The sequence below is a fragment of the Tympanuchus pallidicinctus genome, unplaced genomic scaffold (assembly GCF_026119805.1).
Source record: "Tympanuchus pallidicinctus isolate F22 unplaced genomic scaffold, pur_lepc_1.0 scaffold16, whole genome shotgun sequence".
Lineage (NCBI taxonomy): Eukaryota > Metazoa > Chordata > Aves > Galliformes > Phasianidae > Tympanuchus > Tympanuchus pallidicinctus.
In genome coordinates, this window is record NW_026294679.1 from 27129587 (window position 1) to 27152240 (window position 22654).

Consider the following 22654-nt stretch of genomic DNA (forward strand, 5'->3'; position numbering starts at 1 on the left):
TGTCTCATGTGAATTGGTGTGACTGGCTGGAAGTGATTTTCCAAAGCAAGACTCTCTGATACGTCCTTCCCCACCCAGAAGCAGCTGTAAACAGCTGATGTTAATTAGCGTCCACCTGCTGACTGTGCCAAACAGGCATGCCATTACGCTGTGACAAAAAAGGCTCCCAGTCTATTAAGCCTTCCCTCATACCTTTGGTAATGCTGATAAAATGCTGACCTGGTTTTTACCCCAGTGGCTGCTGTTGCTAAGCACTGAGAAAATGACCTGTCTCCTGTAATAATCTGCATTGCACAGTTCAAATGATCTTTCCAATGAGATTGTTTTCCTGCCCCTCTCCAGGCAGCTATTTTTCCCCACAGTCTTTACAGGGCTGACCACGCAGCTTGTAGCAGCATCCTGAGCCTGATTTTTTCATAGAGCCTAATTAAGCATTGGTGTTGGAGGGCTGTTTTGTTGAAAGCACATCACAGAAATTGATTTGTAGTGATCAGCATGTCGTACTTGGGAAATAATGATTTTGAGCAGAGAAGGCTGTAAACCAGTAACTTACCCTTGGAAGCGTAATGCTATGTGCACAAAACACAGAAGAAATAAGTCCATAAGTAATAGCTCTCTCTTTGAGAGAGACAGTGAGCACGCTTGTGCTGAAAGCATTAGTGAAATAGCCTTGTAGCTTGTATTACTACAAAGAGGAAAGCAATCTTCATATAGCTTGCTATTTTGCTGTCATTATGCCCAAGATTGCTTCATCCTATACAAAATGAAGTAACTTCAAATGGACATGGAGGCAGTGCTTGAACAGACCATCCAGTTTGCAGCAGCTGAATTGACAGAAGTCTATAGCAAATCTAGAAAATGGAGGATGAAAACAATGAGTTTAGGCTGGATGGGTAACTGAGCATTGGGGCCACAATGTATTATATTTATCTCAACCATTATTGCTTTCATTTTTTTCCTATGAAGATAATTACCGCACTTCTAGAACCTTAGAGGACCTTAAAACACTTAAAAGCTATAGTGATGTAAGCCTGCCATGAAATGATACTGAGGAAAAACTGTGACAGTTCCTGGAGGAGAGGACACAAAAACATGTGTTGACTTCTTAGAATGTCAGGGGAAGCTGTGGTGCAGATAAAATCAAAGATTTGTCCCTCTGGAAAGCTAACCCAGTTCATTCCACTTGCTCCAAGGCAGGATCAGCATTATCATCCTTGGTGGATATTTGCATAACTTGTTAAAACCCTCTGAGGAATGGGAATTGCTTTCAGAGATCCCTTTCATGACTTAAACATCCTTTCTGTCATGCTGATATTCAAGCTGAAGTCATAATAAAGAAAATTTGAAAGACAATCTTTAAAGGAAGATCTGAAAAATAATTAAAATTTTGTGAAGAAATAATGGTGCTGTGCCTAGGGATTTCTGATCACTGAAATGTGGACAAATATTGTAAATAAAATGTGCCATAAAGTGAGGGAGAATGGGGAAAACAAAACAATCACTGTAAAGTGCCTTCACTTGTAGAATTTAGTTTTTCATTCAAGTAGTCCAGTCCTTCAACACAGAGTATTTTGCTTTTTAGTCTGTTATGTGAGATCTCACAGTAGCAGTCCAGTCTGTTTATTTTGACATTGAGTATGATGTGGCTCTCTTAGAAAGAGTGGGGTGATTTCCTTGGAGTCCTGTGCTGTGTCTCGCCATGACTGGGTAACAGATGTGTCCTTGGCTACTAGCCTTGCATGCTGGTCACTGCTGTATAATTGACTTGTATTTGTGAAGTCCATGTTGTGCTGCCTTGTCAAGCATACTTACACCAGAGAGAGTTAAGCAAGGAGGGCAGGGTTTGACCCGTATTTGAGAAGGCATTTTGAGATCTGTTGTCATCTAATTAAATGTATGCATTGTACATTGTATCATTAGTAACTTCTTTTTCAAGAGAATATAATTTTATATAGTGCTGTAATTCCTAACAGAATTTTTTCTTCTTTCTTCCAGTCTGACACAAATGCAAGTTACTTGAGAGCTGCTCGAGCTGGCAACTTGGAAAAAGCTCTTGACTACTTAAAAAGTGGAGTGGACATCAACATTTCTAATCAGGTTGAAAAATATTCTGATCAAATTTTCTGTAAAATACCTCTCTCCTCCTTTCTCAAGAAAAGACATTTCTGTCTATGTATTTCAACTTTGTATCAGCAATAATGTGTTTGGTTTCGGATGAGTCATGTTTGCATATCTTACCCAATTCAAACTTTACCCCTTACGAAGACATCATTTCAATTCCACTTGGAGAACATTATGCTATTTAACATTATCTTTCATTCCATTTGCGTTACATCATGTCTTGGACAGCACACAGGACTTGAGACCTCAGAGCTAGTATATCATAACTCAGTTCATACTCTTTTCTTGCAATATATTTGTCATAAGGTTCACATGAGAATAATTTTTGGAAGCAGTCCTCTCACTGGGATGTAATTTATCAGCTGCTGATGTGTTATTTACTACAGAGGAAAAGCTATGCCAATCTTTTAAGTTGCATTTCTTTGTTGTTTTTTGTTTGTTTGTTTGTTTGAATCAGAATGGGTTGAATGCGCTCCATCTCGCTTCCAAAGAAGGGCACGTAGAAGTTGTCTCTGAACTGATACAGCGAGGTGCCAGTGTGGATGCAGCGACAAAGGTCAGTCAGGCCCATCTGATTGTTCTCTTGGCCGCACTGATGCCATGTATGTAAGGTGTCAGCCAACTGATTGCAGACATTACTGCAGCAGTAATTAATTATTTTCCACTGGTTAAGTTAATAGGAACTTGCTGGGTTGTAGTAAATGCCAGAGATGACTAGGGATGTGATTTACTCAATGAATTGAGGATTTCTGTGTAGGTTTCTTTCTTGTGTTTTCTAGTAATCAAAAAGAATATTTCATCTCAGGAAATACTGTATTTTAAAGTGGACTGCATTCTTGACAATATTGTTGTGTATTCAAGGTTGAGTTTTGTAGTCTTCTCAAGTATTGCTGTTTCTTATTTCAGAAAGGAAACACAGCATTGCACATAGCATCCCTGGCTGGGCAAGCAGAAGTTGTCAAAGTGTTGGTTACAAATCGAGCCAATGTCAATGCACAATCTCAGGTAAAGTAATATTAGTTTCTCATTTGGAACATTGCTGATGATACAGTCTGTCTCCCTTTCTGGTGTTAGTAAGTGTGTTTGGTAGATTCACAGTATTAATGCTGGCCCTTGAAAATCAGATTTGATGAAGTCAGTATTAACTCTGAATTGCCCACCTCATTCACCAGCAGAAGAAGCTTAGAAATAACATCTCTATTTTAAGCTGTTCATGAGCCACACAGGCACACACCCCTGGAGTTTAAGAAAGCAGAGCCACATCCAGGGGTGTTTGGAATATACTTGTATGGTTCTTTAATGTGCAGCACAGCAAAGCATTTACCCTTCAGCTTTAGATCTGCCCTCCAGTGTGTCTTATGAACTGCTAATTGTTACAGAGACAGAAGAGATACTGATAAAACCAGAGAGTGGGAGAGAACTTTTTCAAATGACAGAGATCTTGTTTCACGTGATTTAGTGTCTGAGGCTTAATTGAGGCCTTCCCCTTCCCTTGTATGAGTAGATACCACAAGCATATGCAGAGCTTTTAAGTACGGTGAAGTCCTTTGAAGGATCATTTAGATCAATTATGGAAGATTTGAAATAAGGAAAAATGGCGTTAAAAGAAAAGAAGAAGAAAGAAACAGGAAAACATTCAGGCTTTAAAAATGTGTAAACCATTGACTGTTGGAAACGAGAAGTAGCTATGTCACAGGTGACTCTGGAGTCCTCTCTTGTTCATGTTCTCCCTGCTCGTGGATGAGTGTCAGAGAAAGAAGATCAGATTAGGAGGTGATATTGTCATCCGATCCAGTATTGCTATTTTTCCATACTATGACAGTTTGGACATGATAGACAGTGTTTGGGAAGAGAAGGAAACCTAAGAAGCCATGTTAAAAATATTTTATGAAGATGCACATTTTAAATGAACATTTTAAAATGGTTTATCAATATGAACAAAATATTTAAGAGGATCCCTTTCAAGAATATTAGGTACTTGCAAACTATATTTCATGTTTATTTGCTTGGACAAATGAGCTACTTGTTTCACTTTCTCACTCTTATGCTAGCTAGGTACTCTTATATTTAGTTCTAGGCACAACAGAATTTGAATGTAAAGAGAAAAATAGCAATAATAGTTCCAGTTAAAATTTTCTAAGTGTGTTAGGATATAAAACAAAGCAGAAACATTTCCATTAGTTTTCCTGCTGGAGAAACTGATCTTTTCTGATTGTGATTTAGAACTTGTGTATTCATCCCTGAAAATAAAAACAATCTGGGATTGTAAACACCTTATATAATTGCATTGCCTGTGTACCCTAAGGTTTTGCCACCTTAAAATTTTTAAAATTACCTTAATTTTGCTAAGATGTGAGAATAATAGATTTTCTTTGCCATTTGTATATTGTCCATTCTACACCAGTACCTGTGGGTGTGACATTCCACCTGGGATCCGTCTTCCTGAGGGGTCCCTTGTGGTCACTGGAGCTCCCTGTTAACTGCTCCTGCACCAGGAACAGTGGCTCTAAGCATAACTTAACTGTTGTAGAGCTTGTAATAACATTCTGCTGATTTTTATGTACCAACAGAGAGAAACCCCCAAAGAAGTTTTGTTGTTGTTGTTTGTTTGTTTTTTCAATACTGACCCTGTTTTATGTGAGTTTGGCTTTATTTCTTCTTCACCAGAAGGTAACAGCTCAATTCTGCTCAACACACTAGCATTAGCAAAGTTAAGTCTTTAATCAAATCTTTGTGTCCTTCAAATATATATATATATAAAATAATTCTGAGTCTGAATATTTACCTCCTCTTGTAGTATGTTAGCTCTCTTATCAATTTCTATTTCTTATTTTGAGGGAAATGAAAAAGTAGGGTGTGGTGGAAAAGATTATGAATACCCTACAATAACTTTGATATAAGAAAAAGGATTCTGCTCTGCTTCCAGATGCTAATAATTCTTGGTTCTGAGAAATGTCACCTATTATTTGTTTCCTGAAACTAACAATCAGGAGTGTTGAAGTATTTCCTGCTTGTTGTCTAAGTACAACTGTTTAAAACTTAAGAAAATTAATCTTAATTTCCAGCTGAGTTACTAAATAGGCACTGAGTGTGTCATGAAATTATAGGGAAAAGTGCCAGACTGCTATTCACTATAAAAAATAATCTGTAATGTGACAGACACCTCAGTGAGCACTTTATGGGTTTTTTTTGTTTGTTTGTTTTGTTTTTAACATAAGCCAGATTTTAACTGTGCTGTAGCAAAACTGTTAGGTCTCATTTCTGGTGAGAGCACTGACATACTGCTTCGCCTCTGGTAGAACTTCGGCATTGCACTTCACGCTTGTAGCGTGCTTTACTGAATTGAGACCAAATTACCCAAATACCAGAACAGCAACAGACCCTGCAGCCTGTGTGATCCTTGTAAACATGTGGTTTCACAGCTGCTCAGTGTCTTCCTGACTGTGAAGTTCCTCTTGGATCAAGCATTCACATGCCATTTCCTCTCCAACTGTCATTTTTTCTGCGCTCCTGTTTGCCTCTGCTGCCAGTGAAGTCCACATGCTTGGCCCTGGGTCACCTGCACTCTTGTGCATCCACGTTGGATGTGTGCCATACAACACTGCCCTGTTGCTGTAACAATCCAATGTCTTTCAGCTGTTTTCGCCATGGCTAATATAACTTAGCCATCATTCACTGCTGCAAGTCTTAGACTATAATTTCCCTTCATCCCTGCAGCATGCAGAATGTTAATGTCTTGTTGCAAATGATGCAACTGTATGGCCCACCTCTGGTTGTCTCCCTTGGTTTCCTGCAGCAAGGTCAGTGTCCTCTGTAGCAGCACTGCTGAGTTACTCCCCTGTTCCTTCTGCCCTGCCGAAATGTCTGCTCTAACCATGTTGCAGCCCTGAGGGTGCTGACAAGGTCTCAGCAAAACCCAGTCATATGCACACACTCCCTGACCCCCTCATTACTGAAGCCTGATGAAATACCTCTCCTGTTATACCTCTTATTTTTAACTAGCCCTTACCTCCTGTTCTATTCTGTTTACTTCATTGGCTCTCACAGAATGGGATGAAGTGTTTATGAAATGAAGCACACCAGAATTGGTTCTGTTTTTTGCCATTGGAATTGCTTCACTGACATAAAAGTGCAGCAAGCCCAAAAGCTGTCTGTGGTTGTTTTTCACGTTCAGGGTAACACCGAGCTTCTGTCCTGTTTTTGCAATAGGACTACTTGATTTGTTTAAGATTTTCAAATTGTTCTCCCTGTTCTCAAAAGGGCCTAGCTACAAAGAAATGTGATCTCTAGAAGTGTTAAAATGTACTCTTTGGTTTTTGTTGGCTCTTCTTTATTCATGCCACTGAAGCTCAACCTTTCCCTGTCTTAGCTGTATGTCAGCACATCTTCAGGGTTTGAGCAAGAAACACCAAGTTCTGGTGTGAGCGCTGAGCTGAGCTTCATTTTCTTCGGTTGAGTGCTGTGTAACCAGGCAAGAGCTCTGGGGTCTTAGGATGGAGCAGTTGAAGAGAAGAGCTGCTTGGCACCATTGCAACTGACAAAAAGGGTCGTGCTGGAGCATGAAGAGTAAACAGATGTATCATAAATCACAGGATAAAATAATTGGTTGTTTTTACTGCTGGTGCTACTTTGGTTGTTTCACCTCTACCAACTGTTTAGTCAGTATTATGTGGATGATGCAAGTTGTTACTGTAAAGTGAATTTATCCACTGGTTCCTGACTGTTGCACTGAGGAACATGCAGTGTTATATGAAAACCAAGCAATTTCAGGTTCAAAGCAGCAACTTTATGAATTCCTTTTGAAGTACCTTGAAACCAGAACAAGTATCATGATTTCATTTTGCTGTTTTGGTTTTGTGAGTTATGTCAAAGCTCTGAATTTCAGAAATGCATAGGACTGTAGAGAAGAATTAAATTGTGGAAATCCAATTCCTGAAAGGTTGTGGCCTGTGTACGGTTAAGGCAAAGATAACAGCATTGACTGTAAGTGGAAAGTACTTGCCAGAGAATGAGTTAAGCCTTTCAGCCTCTAATACTAGTTTTGCATTGATTGAAATCACTCACTTGAGCATAATTTGACAAATGCTCTAATGTGGTCAGAAACACTGATAAACCTTTGTCTCGAACTGCTGAGAACCAGTCATCCCAAGATCTCCTGATGCCTGAAATGTGAAGTAGCTCAGTGACCACAAGCAGGCTGTGTTCTACAGGCAGCTCTTTGAGGAGATACAAGCCGTAAATAGGAAGCACAAGTGAATTAGAAATGAAAGGTAATGGAGAAAAGAGAAAAAATCATTCTTAAGTCATTGCCCTTGCTGTCTCTATAGATGTGCATTGTATTTGCCTGTCCCATTTTGTATTTTGACCTGCAGTTGCATTTATCGTGAATCAGAGCTTTTCTCTACCAAATGGTTGTTCAAACTGACTTTTAGTTTGACTTCAGTGGATATAAAAGGAACTATTCTTGCTTACCTGTAGTAACTTTCTGATCAACTGAAAGTGTCTTTTAGAGTAATAACTACCCTTTTCCTATCTTCAGTTAAATCAAGGGTGGTCATGTCACTAACTAGTATGTGAGCAAATGCTGTTTGTTTGTTTTCCTGCTAACCTACCTGAGTTTGGCAGACCTTTGCTATGTATAAAATGTTTGTGATGTGTTTACACTCCTGTTTTCCTATTTCAGAATGGTTTCACTCCTCTGTATATGGCAGCCCAAGAAAACCACCTGGAGGTTGTTAAGTTTCTTCTTGATAATGGTGCCAGTCAGAGCCTTGCCACAGAGGTAAAAGTTTGAGTTTTTCAGTTTGCAAAGAAAATACAATGCAATCCAGTAGTAACTGTTGCCAGCTTTCACCAAGCTTGTCTTTCAAGTACGAAATTGAAAAGCAGAAAAAAGTTCTCTCTATGAAATGTGCTAATGAATATTGATTTATTGACTTCTCAGCAATTTAAACCTCTTGCCATTTCTAGAATTTAAAAAAAAAAAAAAAAAAAGACTAACTAGAAACAGTTCTAAAAGTAGACATGTTCTTAGTCATTTCTGGTAATCTTTCAGGTTAAGTGCTCAGAAAAGCTGTATGCAAGATGTAAAAGTTCTCTGTGCCTTCATTAAAAGTACTGACTAATATAGAGGGCAATCATAAAGCAAGAACTGTTTATGCTGCGGAGCCAGCTCTGGGATATCAGGGAAAACCCAGGGTTACTAAGTGCTTGGAGTATTTTCTGAGCTGCATTTATTGCCAAGTTGAAACCCTCTCTGCAGCATGCAATTATTCTGTCTGGTTTTGCAGTGATAATTGCAAGTTGACAGAATAATGGAAGATCCATCCTTAAAAGTGTTCTGTGATCTTTCTCGAACAACAGTTTTTATTTCTAGTTTTAAAGAATAATTATAACTCAGTGAGAAAACTTGAAAAAATATTCAAAGTGATTATAAGAATAGGAGACATTAATATTCCTAAAAATAGTCTTAAATAGCATTTCAATAGGACTGCATTCCATCTGTTTAAAAAAAAAAAGAGTATTCTCTCTAAAACTTTTTAGGAAATTAACTGCTCCATGTGAGCTGATTCCACAAAACCAATAATGCTTGAGAAAGTTGCATTTTTTGCAAAATACAAGATGAAAAATTACTTCATTGCTTCACTGTACATTGTAACATCATTGCTTACTGATGTATGTAGAGAATCTTCTGTTTTGATGACAGTATTGTAAAAATAATTCATGGATGAAAAGCTTTCAAAATCACCTATAATCTGTGCCAAACTGATTTTCTGAAAATAGAATTAAGTAGAATTGTGCACAAGTAGTTGGTTCTGATTCTTCTACACTTTTTCTCTTGAGCTTCTTATGTCAGTTTAGGCTGAGCTGTTGTCCAACTCAGCCTGATAACCATGCTGTAATTCCTTTAAAGATTCAGCCTACAAAACAATGTTGCCTTTATTGCCTTACTTGTTTGTGATAGTTGCTTAGGAGTGCTTTTTGTTTTCTCTGGGTTAAAGTTTTTATATGAAAATTTAACTTCAAAAGCCTTTGTTATTAGACAGTTACTACTTCACTAATTATTCATTAATGATAACTCTTCAGCAAAGACGTTTTAATATACATTAAAAAAAGTAGAGCCACACGCTGTCTTTAAATCATGCTTAGGTTTTTTTTTGTTTTGTTTTGTTTTTTTCTAAGAGTGGGCTTTGCTTTATGTTTTAAAGTGTAGTTACTAATTATGCTACTGACATCGAGATACTTGCAATTGTTTTTTGGGGTCGGTAATTTCAGATAGCATGTGGTGGAAATGCATTCTTGTCATTGCTAATATTCCTGGTCTCAGCTTCTTGGCTGTGGTACAGTGATCTCTGCACAAACTGAATCTGTTGGTGGACCTCATCAGTTAGGAAGCCGGAGTGTAGGATATAGCAGCTATTTTGGTGTTGAAATGAAGTGCTCCCATTTGTACACTCACTTTTCCCTAAGGAAAGGGGAAAATGTATTCCTAGGGTTTTTTTTTCCTCGTTGTTAGCAGCATTTTTACCAGAAGAGGAAGTCTGTTGAGAAAAGATGTTGGTGATAGTTAAGGCACTTGTCTCTGAGAAGCAGCTGACCGTGCCACTGCTGTTGGCTGTGTAGAGAGGGAAGCAAACATCTCCAGGTCACCATGTGTGTGCTGTCCCTTTCAAGGTTCCTCCAGGTCTCCATTTCTGCAGGTACAGTGTAGCTATATTGTCAGAGCCCTCTGGTGGGGATATTTGTGGCAGTTTTGGCCTTCAAAGCTGCACAGTGTTTTTCATACCATGTGCCTGCCTGCTGGAACATCCCTGGGACCACAGCCCAGAGCCCTGCCCCGCCTCTACAGGAGGGTGAGCATCATGCCAAGGAGAAGGCTGGGTTCAGTGAGTTAGTAAATAAATTATTCAACGAGAAAGGAAAAATTAACTGAAAAAACAGCAGCTCCTTAAATAAATGGCTTGTTAGGAACCAAGGAATTTCATTGAGTTTTCTTCTATCTTTTCCTCAATTTTTTTGCAAAGATGTTATCTCTGTCTTTCTTTTCTTTCCTTTGTTCTCTTAAGATTAGTTTCTCTTTGTTTTCGGAGACAGAGAAGAAATTCCTTATTGAAGACATTATTTCTACCTCCAACAGCTAAAAAGTTAATGTTTGAACTCTGCACTTCTGGCATGGTCGGGATCAGCATACTTCTATGATGTTGCTGTGCTGCTGTTTCACACTTATGTAAACATACAGTTGGATCATGACAGAAATAGTAAAGAAATGATAGAATGTGTTTTCTACCTACCACCCTGTATTGAGGTTTACTAATAAAAACTCTGAACATACAGATCAAGTGTTAAAGTAATAACCAAATAAATCCTTAAGTAGTATAATTTGCATTATGATTTCGGGTGATTTGTGGGTATTATACTAGATAAAAGTGATTCTAAATAATAACTAATTCTTCAGTCTTCTAAAAATCCATTAAAATACAATTATAAACACATCTCGGGCTGTACTTCTCCTGTGTTTGAGGGATCCACTCTAAAATCTATTAAATAAGTCTTCTATTTTTCAGGTCTTCTTCCACATTTGGTTTATCATTTGCTAGTCTGAAAAGAAATACCTTCTGTTCATAAGAGGATTATATGTCACTTGTATGCTTTGGAGTTATAGCAAAGCAATTGGTATATTGGGAGAATGAGCATTCTTTTTCAAATATTACTGAAATGTATTATTGATACTTATTGTTTAAATATATACAGATATTGTTCGAAATCCATATTTAAATATTTGAGAGTTGAGATGAAATTTAATAATAAAATGGAATTATATGTTATAATTGGTAGCTTTGGGGAGGAAGAATGATAATTTGCTATGGAGACATCATTACCACTTTTAAGTAATACCAGCTTTTTGTATTTCTGTATACTAACGCACACACTTATGTAAAGTGAATAGTTTAATGTTTTTTTCCAAGTCAGCTTTGTTTGCATATGTCTTATAATTTTACTGTCACCTGCAATGAGATCTCTTCACTTCCATTTTTCACCCCCTGGAAATTTTGGAATAAGTGTTGAGCAGCCTTGTTGTATGTTGCAGGATGGTTTCACACCTTTGGCAGTAGCTTTACAGCAAGGTCATGACCAGGTGGTTTCACTGTTGCTTGAAAATGATACAAAAGGAAAAGTCCGTCTTCCTGCTCTTCACATCGCTGCTCGGAAGGATGATACGAAGGCAGCAGCTCTGCTCCTGCAGAATGACCACAATGCTGACGTGGAGTCAAAGGTCAGTTGTAGAGATATAAGATTTGATGCTGTTAAGTGCTGAGCACGTCTTGTGTCCAGTGAAGATCTCCCTTTATTAAAGTGTTTGGCTTATGAGTTGCACGTAACTTTCTCCTATTGCTTGTGACTAAAAATAATGTTTCATTAGCTTCCCTTGCCTCTTTTTTTCCTCACTCCCTTTTTGTTTGAATCAGGGCTAACTCCTCTTTTAGAAACTTTGCAAATGGAAAATAAAAGCAAAATATTATTACAGTCATTCTCTTGAAAATGGAAGCCACTGTTGAGGTGGTCTGCTAGAGAGACCATACAATTAAGTCATTTGATTAGTTGTTTGTGAAATTGCCACTTTAAGAATTCTAATAAACATGTAACAATTAACATTCAAAATACTCAATCATTCAGCTTCCATTCAGTCAAGCTTTCTTTGTGCCAATTGTGCTGTCGTTTGAGCTGCCATGCCATGTAGCAATCATGAAGCTTTTTGCATCCATATCACCAGTGGTGAACTAACCGTTCATTTTTTCCCCCTCTTTGCTTCCAAATGTGTTAACCTAGATGATGGTGAATAGAACAACAGAGGTATATATAAATATATATATGCATCATCACTCCTCCATGACTTAGTGCTGCTGCATCATGTTTTCCTCCTCCTTTTTGCATCGCCTTCTATAGGGTAGTTACCTGCTTTAGATCAAATGAAGTAGCATGTGCTAGAGAACACTGTAGTTTAGATACCAGGGCTTTCTGCAGCTGAAACTAGGGTTTAAAAATGAGAGTAAGTGTTCTTGGGTGCTGATTGCCATGATAAAAAAGCGATATTATGTAAGATGGAGTTTTCAGGGATTCTCATGGAGTAGACATTTACCAGATGTGTCAAGAGCTGCAGACAACCCTGTTGTGTTGTGCATTCAAGACTGATTTCAGGCTTCTGCATGACACTTACCTTGATGGTGTCAGCAAATAGAGCGATCTGTGATTTTAAATCTGCAAAACTCCCGAAGCAAGGCAGTGGCAGCTAGCATGGCTTGCTAACGATTTAGAAATGCATCTAGTTCCCTAAGGTTTCATACTTTGCAGGACTGATGGAATTGCTGCATGTTTTAGCATTATTTTTAAAAGAAGTAAAACTACTTAAATATGAAAATAACTTGCTGAAGTGATGTTATCAGTAAGGAATCTTCTAATTAGGTTGATAACTTGTGGTGTCTGAACATAACCCAGTGTGATTGCCCTCAGTGGGAGACTGATCTTTATGGTACTAACCCTTGGAAATAAATCCATATTAATCATTTAAAATGGTCTTTGATGTTGTTTTCATTTGCATCTACTTTGAATTTATAAAAACAGTTAGCAAGTATCATCAAATGACTTGTATCTGAACTTCTCCTAAGAATCTCCTAAGAAATTTGGTTTGCAAGTCTAGTATAATGCCAATAACAAATAGACATCAGAAATCAATGTATTATAAAAGACAGATCAATGCTTTAATAGTTACATGTTTTGCTGCTGTTTTTTCTGAAATACCTAAAAGTTTTATTTTAGTTCTGATCTTCTAGAATAATTACGCTAATTTAATTTATTTTCCCTCCTGCACAGCAGTATGATTTTATCTAGACTTTGAGAGTGAGTAAATAATTGCCAGTGAGTGAAAACTAGTACAGATTTGGAATGGTGACTTGCAGCACACTCCTATTACTAGCTTTAGTCAATGATGTGCTACAAATTTTGGAGTACCTAACAGTTATTTATATATATATATATTTTTTTTGTTTGTTTGTTTTTCCAGAGTGGGTTCACACCCCTTCACATAGCTGCTCACTATGGAAATATCAATGTAGCTACATTGCTGTTAAATCGAGGAGCTGCTGTGGACTTCACTGCAAGGGTAAGAATGGAATCATTGTTACTCTAGTTTACTTAATCAACACTTTGAAACTTTTTTTCACAAGATATGGAAAAGTTATTATGCATGCTAGTGGAGACGCCTGGCCTGACAGCTTGCTTTGTTACCTTAAAGTGTGTGTTGGGGGGGGATGTCCATGCTGCTGAACGTGAACTTTAGTGCTCACTCTTGAAAACCTCTGTTTTAACTAAAAACAAACAAACAAACAAAAAAAACCCTACTGTTTTCAGTTAGTGTTGTGAAAGGCAGGCTGTTTGGTGAGGAGACTCCTTCCACCTGTACCTTTAACATGGTAGGAATTCTGTCCCTGTTGAATTGTCCTCAATATGCAGTTGTTTCCAGTGAACAGGAAGGGAAAGTGTTGCTGATGGATAAAGCAGCTGTGCCTTCACTGCATATGCAAATGTCAGATGATGCATAAAGAAGATCTGAGAAAAGTGAGGGTAGAAGATGAGAATGAGGTATAGAAATGGAAGGGAGTTAGGATTTGAGCATTATAGCAGAAGCCATGCTAAAGTGGGTGAAATAACCTTCATGATCCCATAAGCTCTGATCCAAAGTCAAAGGAAAGTAGCAGGATTGTTCCTCAGATAAATGGCAAAGGAGGAAAAGCCAGGATGAATGTGGTTTGGGTTTCTGAAACATCCCCCATGTCTGCAGCTTTTCAATTAAAGTGGGGTGAAAAAAACCAACAGTATTGAAGATGGTATATATGAGGGAAGCTATCTGGCATGGTATCTGTGATTAGACAGGACTGAACTGTGTCATATTCAACAGTTTCTCTGCAAAGGTTTTGAGTATGTGTTGTGCATATTGTTTTTGCAATTCAAAAAGTATGTTTCTACTGTTCAAATTATTTTGTCACATAACAAAAGCAAAATGCAGTTTTTCTTTTACTTCAGATGTATCATAGAATAATAGAATAGTTTGGTTTGGAAGGGACCTTTAAGATCACCTAGTTCCAACCCCTCTACTATCGGCAGAGACTCCTCCCTGTAGACCAGGTTGCTCACAGCCCAATCCAGCCTGGCCTTGAACGCTTCCAGGGAGAGAGCATCCACAAACCTAGCTGGGCAATCTATTCCAGTGTCTCACCACCCTCATAGTAAAGAATTTCTTCTGAATATCTAGTCTAAATCAGCTTAAAACCATTTCCCTTTGTCCAGTCACTGTCTTCCCTCAATAAAGTCCCTCCCCAGCTCTCCTGTAGGCGCCCTCAGGTACTGGAAAGCTGCTATAATGTCTCCTCAGAGCTCTTCTCTAGGCTGTAGAGCCCCAGCTCTCTCAGCTTGTCCTCGTAGAGGAGGTGCTCCAGCCCTCTGATCATCTTCATGGCCCTTCTCTGGACTTGCTCTAGGAGTTCCATATCCTTCTTGTGTTGGGGGCTCCAGAAAAGGACACAGTACTCCAGGTGTGGTCTCATGAGAGCAGAGCAGAAGGGCAGAATCACCTCTCTCGACCTGCTGTTCACTCTTCTCTTGATGAAATCCAGAGTACAGTTGGCTTTCTGGGCTGCAAATGCACACAACTGGCTTGTTTTGAATCTTTCATCAACTGACACTCCAAAAACCTTCTCCTCAGGGATGCTCTCAAGCTATTCTCTGTATCTTTGCTTAGGATGTATCTGTATATGTAATATGTATATGTAAAAACTTTGCTGCTTCCATACTTGATTATATTTACTTAGTATTGTAAAATCATTTAGACTAGGGAAAAATCATAAGATCATCAAGCAAAGTCTTTGATAAACATTGCAAATCAACAAAAACAGTAAAATAACATTGTGTTTATTTACTAAATAAGCTACTATTTTACTTATGGGACTTCTCAGAATTAAATAAAACCTGAACAGTTCTTTTGTAGAGTTTCTCTGTAGCTAATAAGGAGAATTGATGAGGGGTAGAGCATGGATAGAAGTGCTGAGCAACACACCTTAGGTGTTGTGCCACACATCAATCATAGAGCTGGGAGAGGGCCTATCTCGTCACATCCCGTGGGGGGGGTCTCGCATTCGCCTACAACAAGGTGTTTCGACCCAAAATGTTTTCTTTAAACTGTAAGTAGGAGTGCAGGTGAGTACTACAAGTGCTGACCATTGTTCATTCAACATACCATTGTTCAGTAGTCTGTTAATGAAGATAAATCCTCAAAGCTACGGAGAAAAAATATAAAACACAGTGCAGTACCTACTAATGCTGGTGAGAAGAATACTAGCAGATACTTGAGTAAAGCTGATAGGTGAATATCAAAGGAATGGAACTCCTTGTGTATTTCTCACAAATTGTTTTCCACAGCTCATGCGTCACTAAAATAGGTTTTATGTTACTGGTGAAAGAGAGAAGGTCCAAGGCTAGATTCATGTGAAGTTCATTAGTTAAGGGTAGATTTGGCAGTTAAGGGAATTTTCTAACTGCGAGTGCTTGGCTTCACTGATTACATTGATTTTTTTATTCCCAGAGCCTTAATCTGACCAAATTAGAGATTAAGTCATTTTGAACTGTCATAAACTTTGGTGTTCAATATTTGATAGGCACTAATCACAGGAGCGAGGAAGATGAACAGATCTTGTGTTAACTCTTCCACTCAGAAACATGATTAAGGATTAGCCATGCAACTACATTAGCAATTAGCAGCATTTATTGCCAGTGTTGCTAAACATCATCCATTTGTTCCTGTTTCAATGAAATAATAAATCTGAGCTTTAGCAGCATCAATTTGGATTACGGGCACCAGAGGAGAGCAGATAAGAAGTCAGAAGAGTGTTGTTCCTTCCCCTTCAGAAATCCCAGGTTCACCCTCCATGAGCTTTCCTCATCATCAGAGAGGAGACTGCTCAGACAGCTTGGGATGTGCAGATGCAATGACAACAGCCCGAGAGAGCAGTGCTCTCAGTGACTCAGTGCTAAGCAGCTTGTTTGTGCTCACAGTAGCTGGGTGAAGGCATCTGCAAAGCTCATCTCTACTACGTGGTGATTGCAAATCTATATGAGGTAGCTCTGACAGAAATAATTGCATAAATATAGTAATATGAAGTTGAATTTAGTTCTATCAGAAGGCTGGAAATGAAGGCGTTTCTGATTTCTATTGGCGTTAATGATTTCTATTTAATAGAAATATAAATTAGATTCTGGTAAAGCAGTGGGTTTGTAGACAAACGCAGACAAATATGAGTTGAGGACAAAGTATCAATGTTAGCACCAAGTAACAGAGTCCTTGCATGATCCTTGATTACCCAGTCAACAAGGCAGGCAGAGGCACTAGAGCAGGTGCTGAAAGTGATCCACAGGTACTGCCTGCCTGCTGCCACCTCATTGTTTCTTGTTTATTTAATTTCTATAAACAATCTTCACAATGAGCTGTGTGCCTTGCCTTGGGGAAGGGTCTTTAATTGAGTTGTTGAGAATCTGGAAGACAAGCAACAGAGTAAAGGTGGAGAAGGGACATAACTCAAATAAAATCATACTGTGTGCATGCACTGTAGCTTTCAGATGTAGAAAGACCAAACTGTAGGATGATGATGTCAAAAGTGCTTTTGACAATCAATACTTTTTCCTTTGTCCTGGCTGAATAAATGTGAATTGACAATTCTGTATCTCTGAATTTATGTTGAAGTATTTAGAACTGTCAGTTCTGGGGGAGAATTGAACAAGAACAGAGGATCGTGGTAACAGGGATTGGTTTGTATGGAATGAGGCAACACAAAGACAAATGTATGAGTTCAGCTCCTGCTGAACATGAGGATAGGTGGAGGTAGAGTGGAGGGACAAGCAGGATGAAGGCAGAGCTCTGAGTTTTGAGAGCAATGGTGAGTCTGGTGAAAAGAGAAGCTGGTGAAATGATACAAAAAAGGAGGAAGGCAGACTGGAGACAAAGCTGCAGTGTTTTCAGTGGATTTCTGAGGGACTCAAGGGAAAACCAAATTAAAAAAAAAAAAAGTTCCAGCAATGAAGGCAGGGGAAGGTGTAAGTTTGATAATGGCTGCTGGTGTGTGGACAGGAGGTGAGCAGTAGTGCTGTACTGTAAATAAATGATGTCCCCAGTGATATGCGGTAGCAGCTGCTCTCCTCACCCCTGCCAGTGTACACCTGCCTGCCTCTCGGTTGTCATACTCTCACTCCTTTGTTCCCTTCTTTCATTGCTCCTAAGAAAAATAGGCATAGGTCCAGGAGCTCTTACAGGTGTTGCTGTGCCTGCTGGCCAGTGTACCTGCAGAGCATAAAGGCTGGGAGGTTTGGAAGGGTGCCTCCTCTTGATTTGCAGTCTCCCAACACAGCAAGAGATTTAGTGACTTCTCTTCCACTGAAGTGCATTTGCTTTTCTGAATCTGTATGTTCTCTGACCTTACTACAGGAAAGGAACACGCAGGCAATGTGGTGCTACATGGAAAGTGTCCTGCAGGATGGATGGAAATGACTTCAGTAAATCACCTTTGTGATGCCCTTAATTCCTGCCTATTTCTAGGGAAGGCAGCTCCCTTAGCCTCATAACCCCAGTCCAAGCCATTTCACTGATTTTGTGTTGGCCTTTGCCATTTTGTATCGAAGGAAAAATATTCTTTCTAAATCACTTGACTTCTTGGCCTTGAATTATCTGTAAACATGTTAGAGTTTCTGGTATCTATAAGAAACTTCCATGTGTATGGCTGTGTTTCTCTTCATCGTATCAATGTGTTTCCCTCTTGCTAAGCTGTGAAATAATCACATACAGGCTAAAGAAGTGGACGAAGAGAAGAAAGGGTTAAGCAAGGATGTAGTCGGTCTCCTTGGCAAGGTTAATGTTTCAGTACAGTCATTAGCTGAGCTCTGAAGGATTACAAAAATGCCTAGCACCATTCTCTAATGAGCAAATATTGTTCATCAGCCTCTTCTAACTTTGAATAAAACTGTACCCACTGTTACCCTGTGTTTTTGATAGTTTTAGTATCTACTTTCCATGTTCTAGAACTACCAATTTAATGATTAATATGGAGTGCCAAATACTCTCCTGTTCCAGACTTTCCTTCTGGAAACCTGTTGTTGTGGTGTACAGCGAGCAAATAAGTGGGGAAAACTGCTGTGTTCCCATCTGAGCTGCTGCTTCTGGTGCTGAATGCTGTTGCAGGTGCTTCTTCACTCTTGCTTACCAGGAATCAGATCACCTTCACCCTGAGGGCAGGTGAGGTGCTGGAGATAAAGGACAGGTCACAATGGGTTTCCATTCTCTACTGCCCCCTTCAAATTTGTTTTGAGCAAAAAGTGCTTTGCTCTTTGGTATCTAGGACTTGGAAAGGTGCATGCAGATACATGCTAAATGCGAGTTACAGCCGCTGAATGGAATGAGAAACCATTTTTGTTAGCAACTCTGGTTAAATGTACATTATCCTGTGCAAGAAAATTCTTTTGCTATAAATCACATCTCTACAGAGTGCCTGCTCTTTTCCATTCAGGCTTTGGGCCACCTCAAGGGCAGCATGAAGGGAGGGCTGGGAATGAAGCTGTGTAGCCAGGTTGCCTTATGCTTAGGCAGCACAAGTTGGCGTTTCTCCATGCCTGCGTGTGCAGATTAGGTAGGTGGGAAAGATACAAGGTACTTTGAATAAACAGCTTTTTTTTTTTATTATTTTTTTTTTTAATAAAAATTAGGGAAAAGGCATACTTGAGGGGTTCACAGAGTCATTAGATTATTATTCTTCTGACATGAGTCATCTTGCAGTGGCAATAACTGTCTAGCCCAGGTAAGGAAATGCCTCTGAAGTTCTTACCTATCTCTGAGGGAGCACAGTGGTTAGAAAAGAAAAAAAAAATCATTCTCTACAACTTTTCAGACTGAAAGAAACTTCTGTGACTCTCACATCTACTCCATATTTGAGCAAGCCAGAAGATTCAGGTAACAAGGGAATTCTCTACATGAAGGTGACCTCTGCCCAAATCTTTTTTTACCATAGCGTAGGAGAGGTGGTCATTATGCCATACAACTGCAATCCAGCCTTACAAACAGCCTTCCACATTCAGGGCACTCCTTTTCTAGAGCAGACCTCAGTTGCACTGGCAGTGGACTTTGCCTGCAGAAAGTTTGCTTACTGGAAGGTTGAGAAAGGATTTAGTAATCTTGAGAGGGTGGTGTGAGGCCAGCATGCATTAATGATGACCCTGAGGCTGAGGGGCAGCACACCATTAGTCCATCAAAAAAAGCAGGCAGTATGTAAGTGACAGTAACATAAGAGAAGCACTTTTTTTTTTTATTTCCCTAGTGGTAGCTTGTCATAATGGTTCCTTGCTATATTCTTCCCTCTTTTCTTTCAGGATTCATTTAAAGCATCTCAAGCCTGAAGAAAAATGAATATATGAGTATACAATAATTAATTTAGCATCATCTAAGATTTACTAAACAATAAACAGAGGAGGGAAAAAAAGCTAATTCTTTGCATTGTCGTAAGTTTTTCTGCAAAGATGGTATGTTTGCACCTGTAATATCTTTTATTTCTAAAAGTCTCATGTGAGCTTCAGTGATTAGTAACAGCTGCTAAACTAGAAAACTTTTATCTGCAGGACTTCTACTCAGTTATAGCTCCAGTTTTGAATTGCAGAAAATGATAGGAGAAAATACTGTCTGTTCTCATATAAAATGCATTGTTGTAGCTGCAAGGTTGCCTGTAACAGTTAGCACAATCCTCCACTTTCTCCATGAACTGGTAATGTGGATAATATTCATGTGGTTATTGATCACGATTCTAGTACATGACAACCAATGTCATGCTTTTTTCTTAAGGGAACCCCTAAGGGTGGAGAGATTTTCTAGACTTTACCACTGAGCAGTCTGTCTGTTTCAGCCTGTTTTACTCATTCTTGGTCAGTTCTGAGTCAGCTCTCAGTGGGAACAGAGAAGGACAATTTTATTAAATTCCAGTTCATCTGAACATTTTGGTAAGAAACTATGTTTTAAAAATAATTGAATAAATGTTCTGGTCTGCCCCTGACAATAGCTGCAGCATGGGAATACAGCTTGTTCTTCAGCCAAGCAACCAACCTGCTGCTTGGACTGTTGGCCCTTGCAGGATTGCAGAGGACCAGTCCCCACTTCTGTCTTTGGCACAAGACATCGCTTGTTTGTATCGCTGCTATAGCATCAGTTCTCCAGAGGGATTTATTTCCACTTCTGCAGTGCACCCTCGTTACTTACCTCATAGCCCACTTAGTCTGTGTTTGAAACAATATGACATGAGTAGGACATGAATAGGAAACACTTATGTTTTGCTTGTTTGCTTTTGAAGATACTCTTCAAAGCCTAATATGGTCCTACAAGTGCAAATTTTTACTTTTCTTGTTTATTATTAGTATCCTTATGCTTGTAAACTCAGGCTGTGGAAGATGGAAGAAAATTGCAATCCCAAAGCATATCATACCTCTGTCTATTTTTAGTTTACTGCATTTTTTTTTTCTAAATTCCTAGATATTCCTGTTGCCAATTTGTAGCACTCAGAGATAACATGGACTGCTGTGGTGAGCTGTGATGGGTGGTGGCTTGTGTCACTGGGAACTTGGTGGTTTCATTTCAGATGGGAAATGGAGGTGGCTTTTTGCTCAGAATAGGATAGCTTGAATTTTTTTTAATTTTCTTATGAAACTGTAGATAGATGCAGATGAAAGAGCTTAGTGTCTCCTCTCATCAGCAACAAGCAGAAGCTGCCGAAGAAGAAAAATAGATCTCTTTTCATCCATCCTATTTATACCTGCAAAGGAAGGCACAGGGCCTGTGTGAGAGCATAGCAGCAAACAGTGCATGGAGGTACAGGCAAAATAGCTGAGCACGATGTTGTGAGCTTTAAAAAGAAAAATGTGTGCATGTAATCCATCACACTTCAGTTTGTATGTGCTTTCAGAATACTTTGAATCATGTAGTCTGTGACATCTGCCAAAGGGGAGAGGAAAGACCATGTGCTATTTAATAATGCTATGACCATTATTGTAAAGTTCTAGGTTGTTATTCTCATAAGTTATATTTTATATTCCTTGCACAATCTTTTTTTTTAACTCTATAATTGGATGGTAGGGGATCTCACTGGTGAGGGATTTTCATGACATATTATCCAATGTTTGATATTTCAGCAGGGAGAGCAAGGAAAGGAGTGTTCTGATAGACTTCTAGATCTGAACTGCATCTTTTTATGGAAACTTCTTGAAGGGATTTCATCTTTTTTACTGCAGGAAAACATCTTCAAAAGTTTCCTGATTTACTATTCTTCCTTAAGAACAAAGGGAGAAATTTATAGAAGATCAAACAGATAAAAATAGACTGAAAAGGCAGCAGATGCTGTTGATTTACTGAAGAATTCAGAACCTTACATTTGGTGACTATATTATTTGCTGATACCACAGTTTTGGTGTTAATAATCTATACCCAGGCCGTGCATATTATGAAGCCTTTTTGTTTTATCTCTGTTTTCTTGTGACAAGAACAAACAACTGGGGTTTGAATTGCTTGCTTTCCTTTTTCTATCATCAGAAACATTAATGATGTTGATGTCTGAGGTTTGTTCTCGTGTCAGTTGATATGCTCAATTGTCATAGATGTGTGCTGAGATGGGATGGGGCAATGTATGTGGTGCATCCAGCAGTGATTCCCTAAGCCTCAGCTAAGCCCAGTAGTGACCAAAGACAAGTTGCTTGCCCTAAAATTCAGTGGGCAGTTGTACAGATTTTCACATAATGTTTCCCTTTGTCTGTGCAGGGCTCAGGACTCTTGGCAACCCGAATTATTACTTCATATCATTTGCTACCTGTGAAAGCTCAAATTAGCTAAATGCCGAAGTTAAATTCTGAATGGAAAACTGGCCCATCTTGATTTTCTTTACATTGATATTCCCATAATTTTTTTCACAGCTAATAAGGCTGAGCAGGGCCAAATAAGCTTCTTCTCCTTTATCTCTTAATTCCTTTCATGAACTGCTTGAGTAGGTTAATAGAGTGTGGAAAAAAAAAACCCTAGAGAGTGAGCAGATACTGCTTCTGCAACTCACTTTTTCCAGCAAAAAGGAACTGAGTTTGTTCATAAGGACAGATATTTCACTGGGTGTACAGTGTTCCATTTCCTTTATTCCTGTTCAAATCATGATTTCCCAATAGCTGTGTGTTTTTTGCTTTTCCTAACAATCCGTGACTAAAATGAATATATCCTTTATGTACCTGTCTCTTTCTAATGTGAATACAGTTAATGCAGTATAAACCAAATATAACTCAGGATTTCAAGGTATTAGAGACTTTTAATGTATATGCCTTTCGTAAAGACAGTCTATCAAATGGAGGGAAGGAGGCTTGCTGGCTCCAGCTTGTACAAGTGAGCTTGGTGCTTATTAGGTGCGGGAGAATTTCACCATGTTCC

At 38.9% G+C, this 22654-nt stretch overlaps 1 protein-coding gene across 30 annotated transcripts in view; it reads left to right on the forward strand.

Annotated features, from left to right (window-relative positions):
* ANK3 (ankyrin 3) overlaps nt 1-22654 on the forward strand; it is a 289738-nt gene that overhangs the window by 143758 nt on the left and 123326 nt on the right. For 29 of the 30 annotated variants that reach the window (XM_052677741.1, XM_052677738.1, XM_052677742.1 and 26 more), the window contains exons 2-7: nt 1996-2097; nt 2579-2677; nt 3028-3126; nt 7805-7903; nt 11210-11395; nt 13181-13279. In XM_052677741.1, coding sequence (XP_052533701.1) covers nt 1996-2097; nt 2579-2677; nt 3028-3126; nt 7805-7903; nt 11210-11395; nt 13181-13279 — 684 coding nt within the window. Of the gene's footprint in view, nt 1-1995; nt 2098-2578; nt 2678-3027; nt 3127-7804; nt 7904-11209; nt 11396-11937; nt 11974-13180; nt 13280-22654 lie in introns of those variants that run through there. The other variant, XM_052677748.1, reaches the window with a different exon arrangement.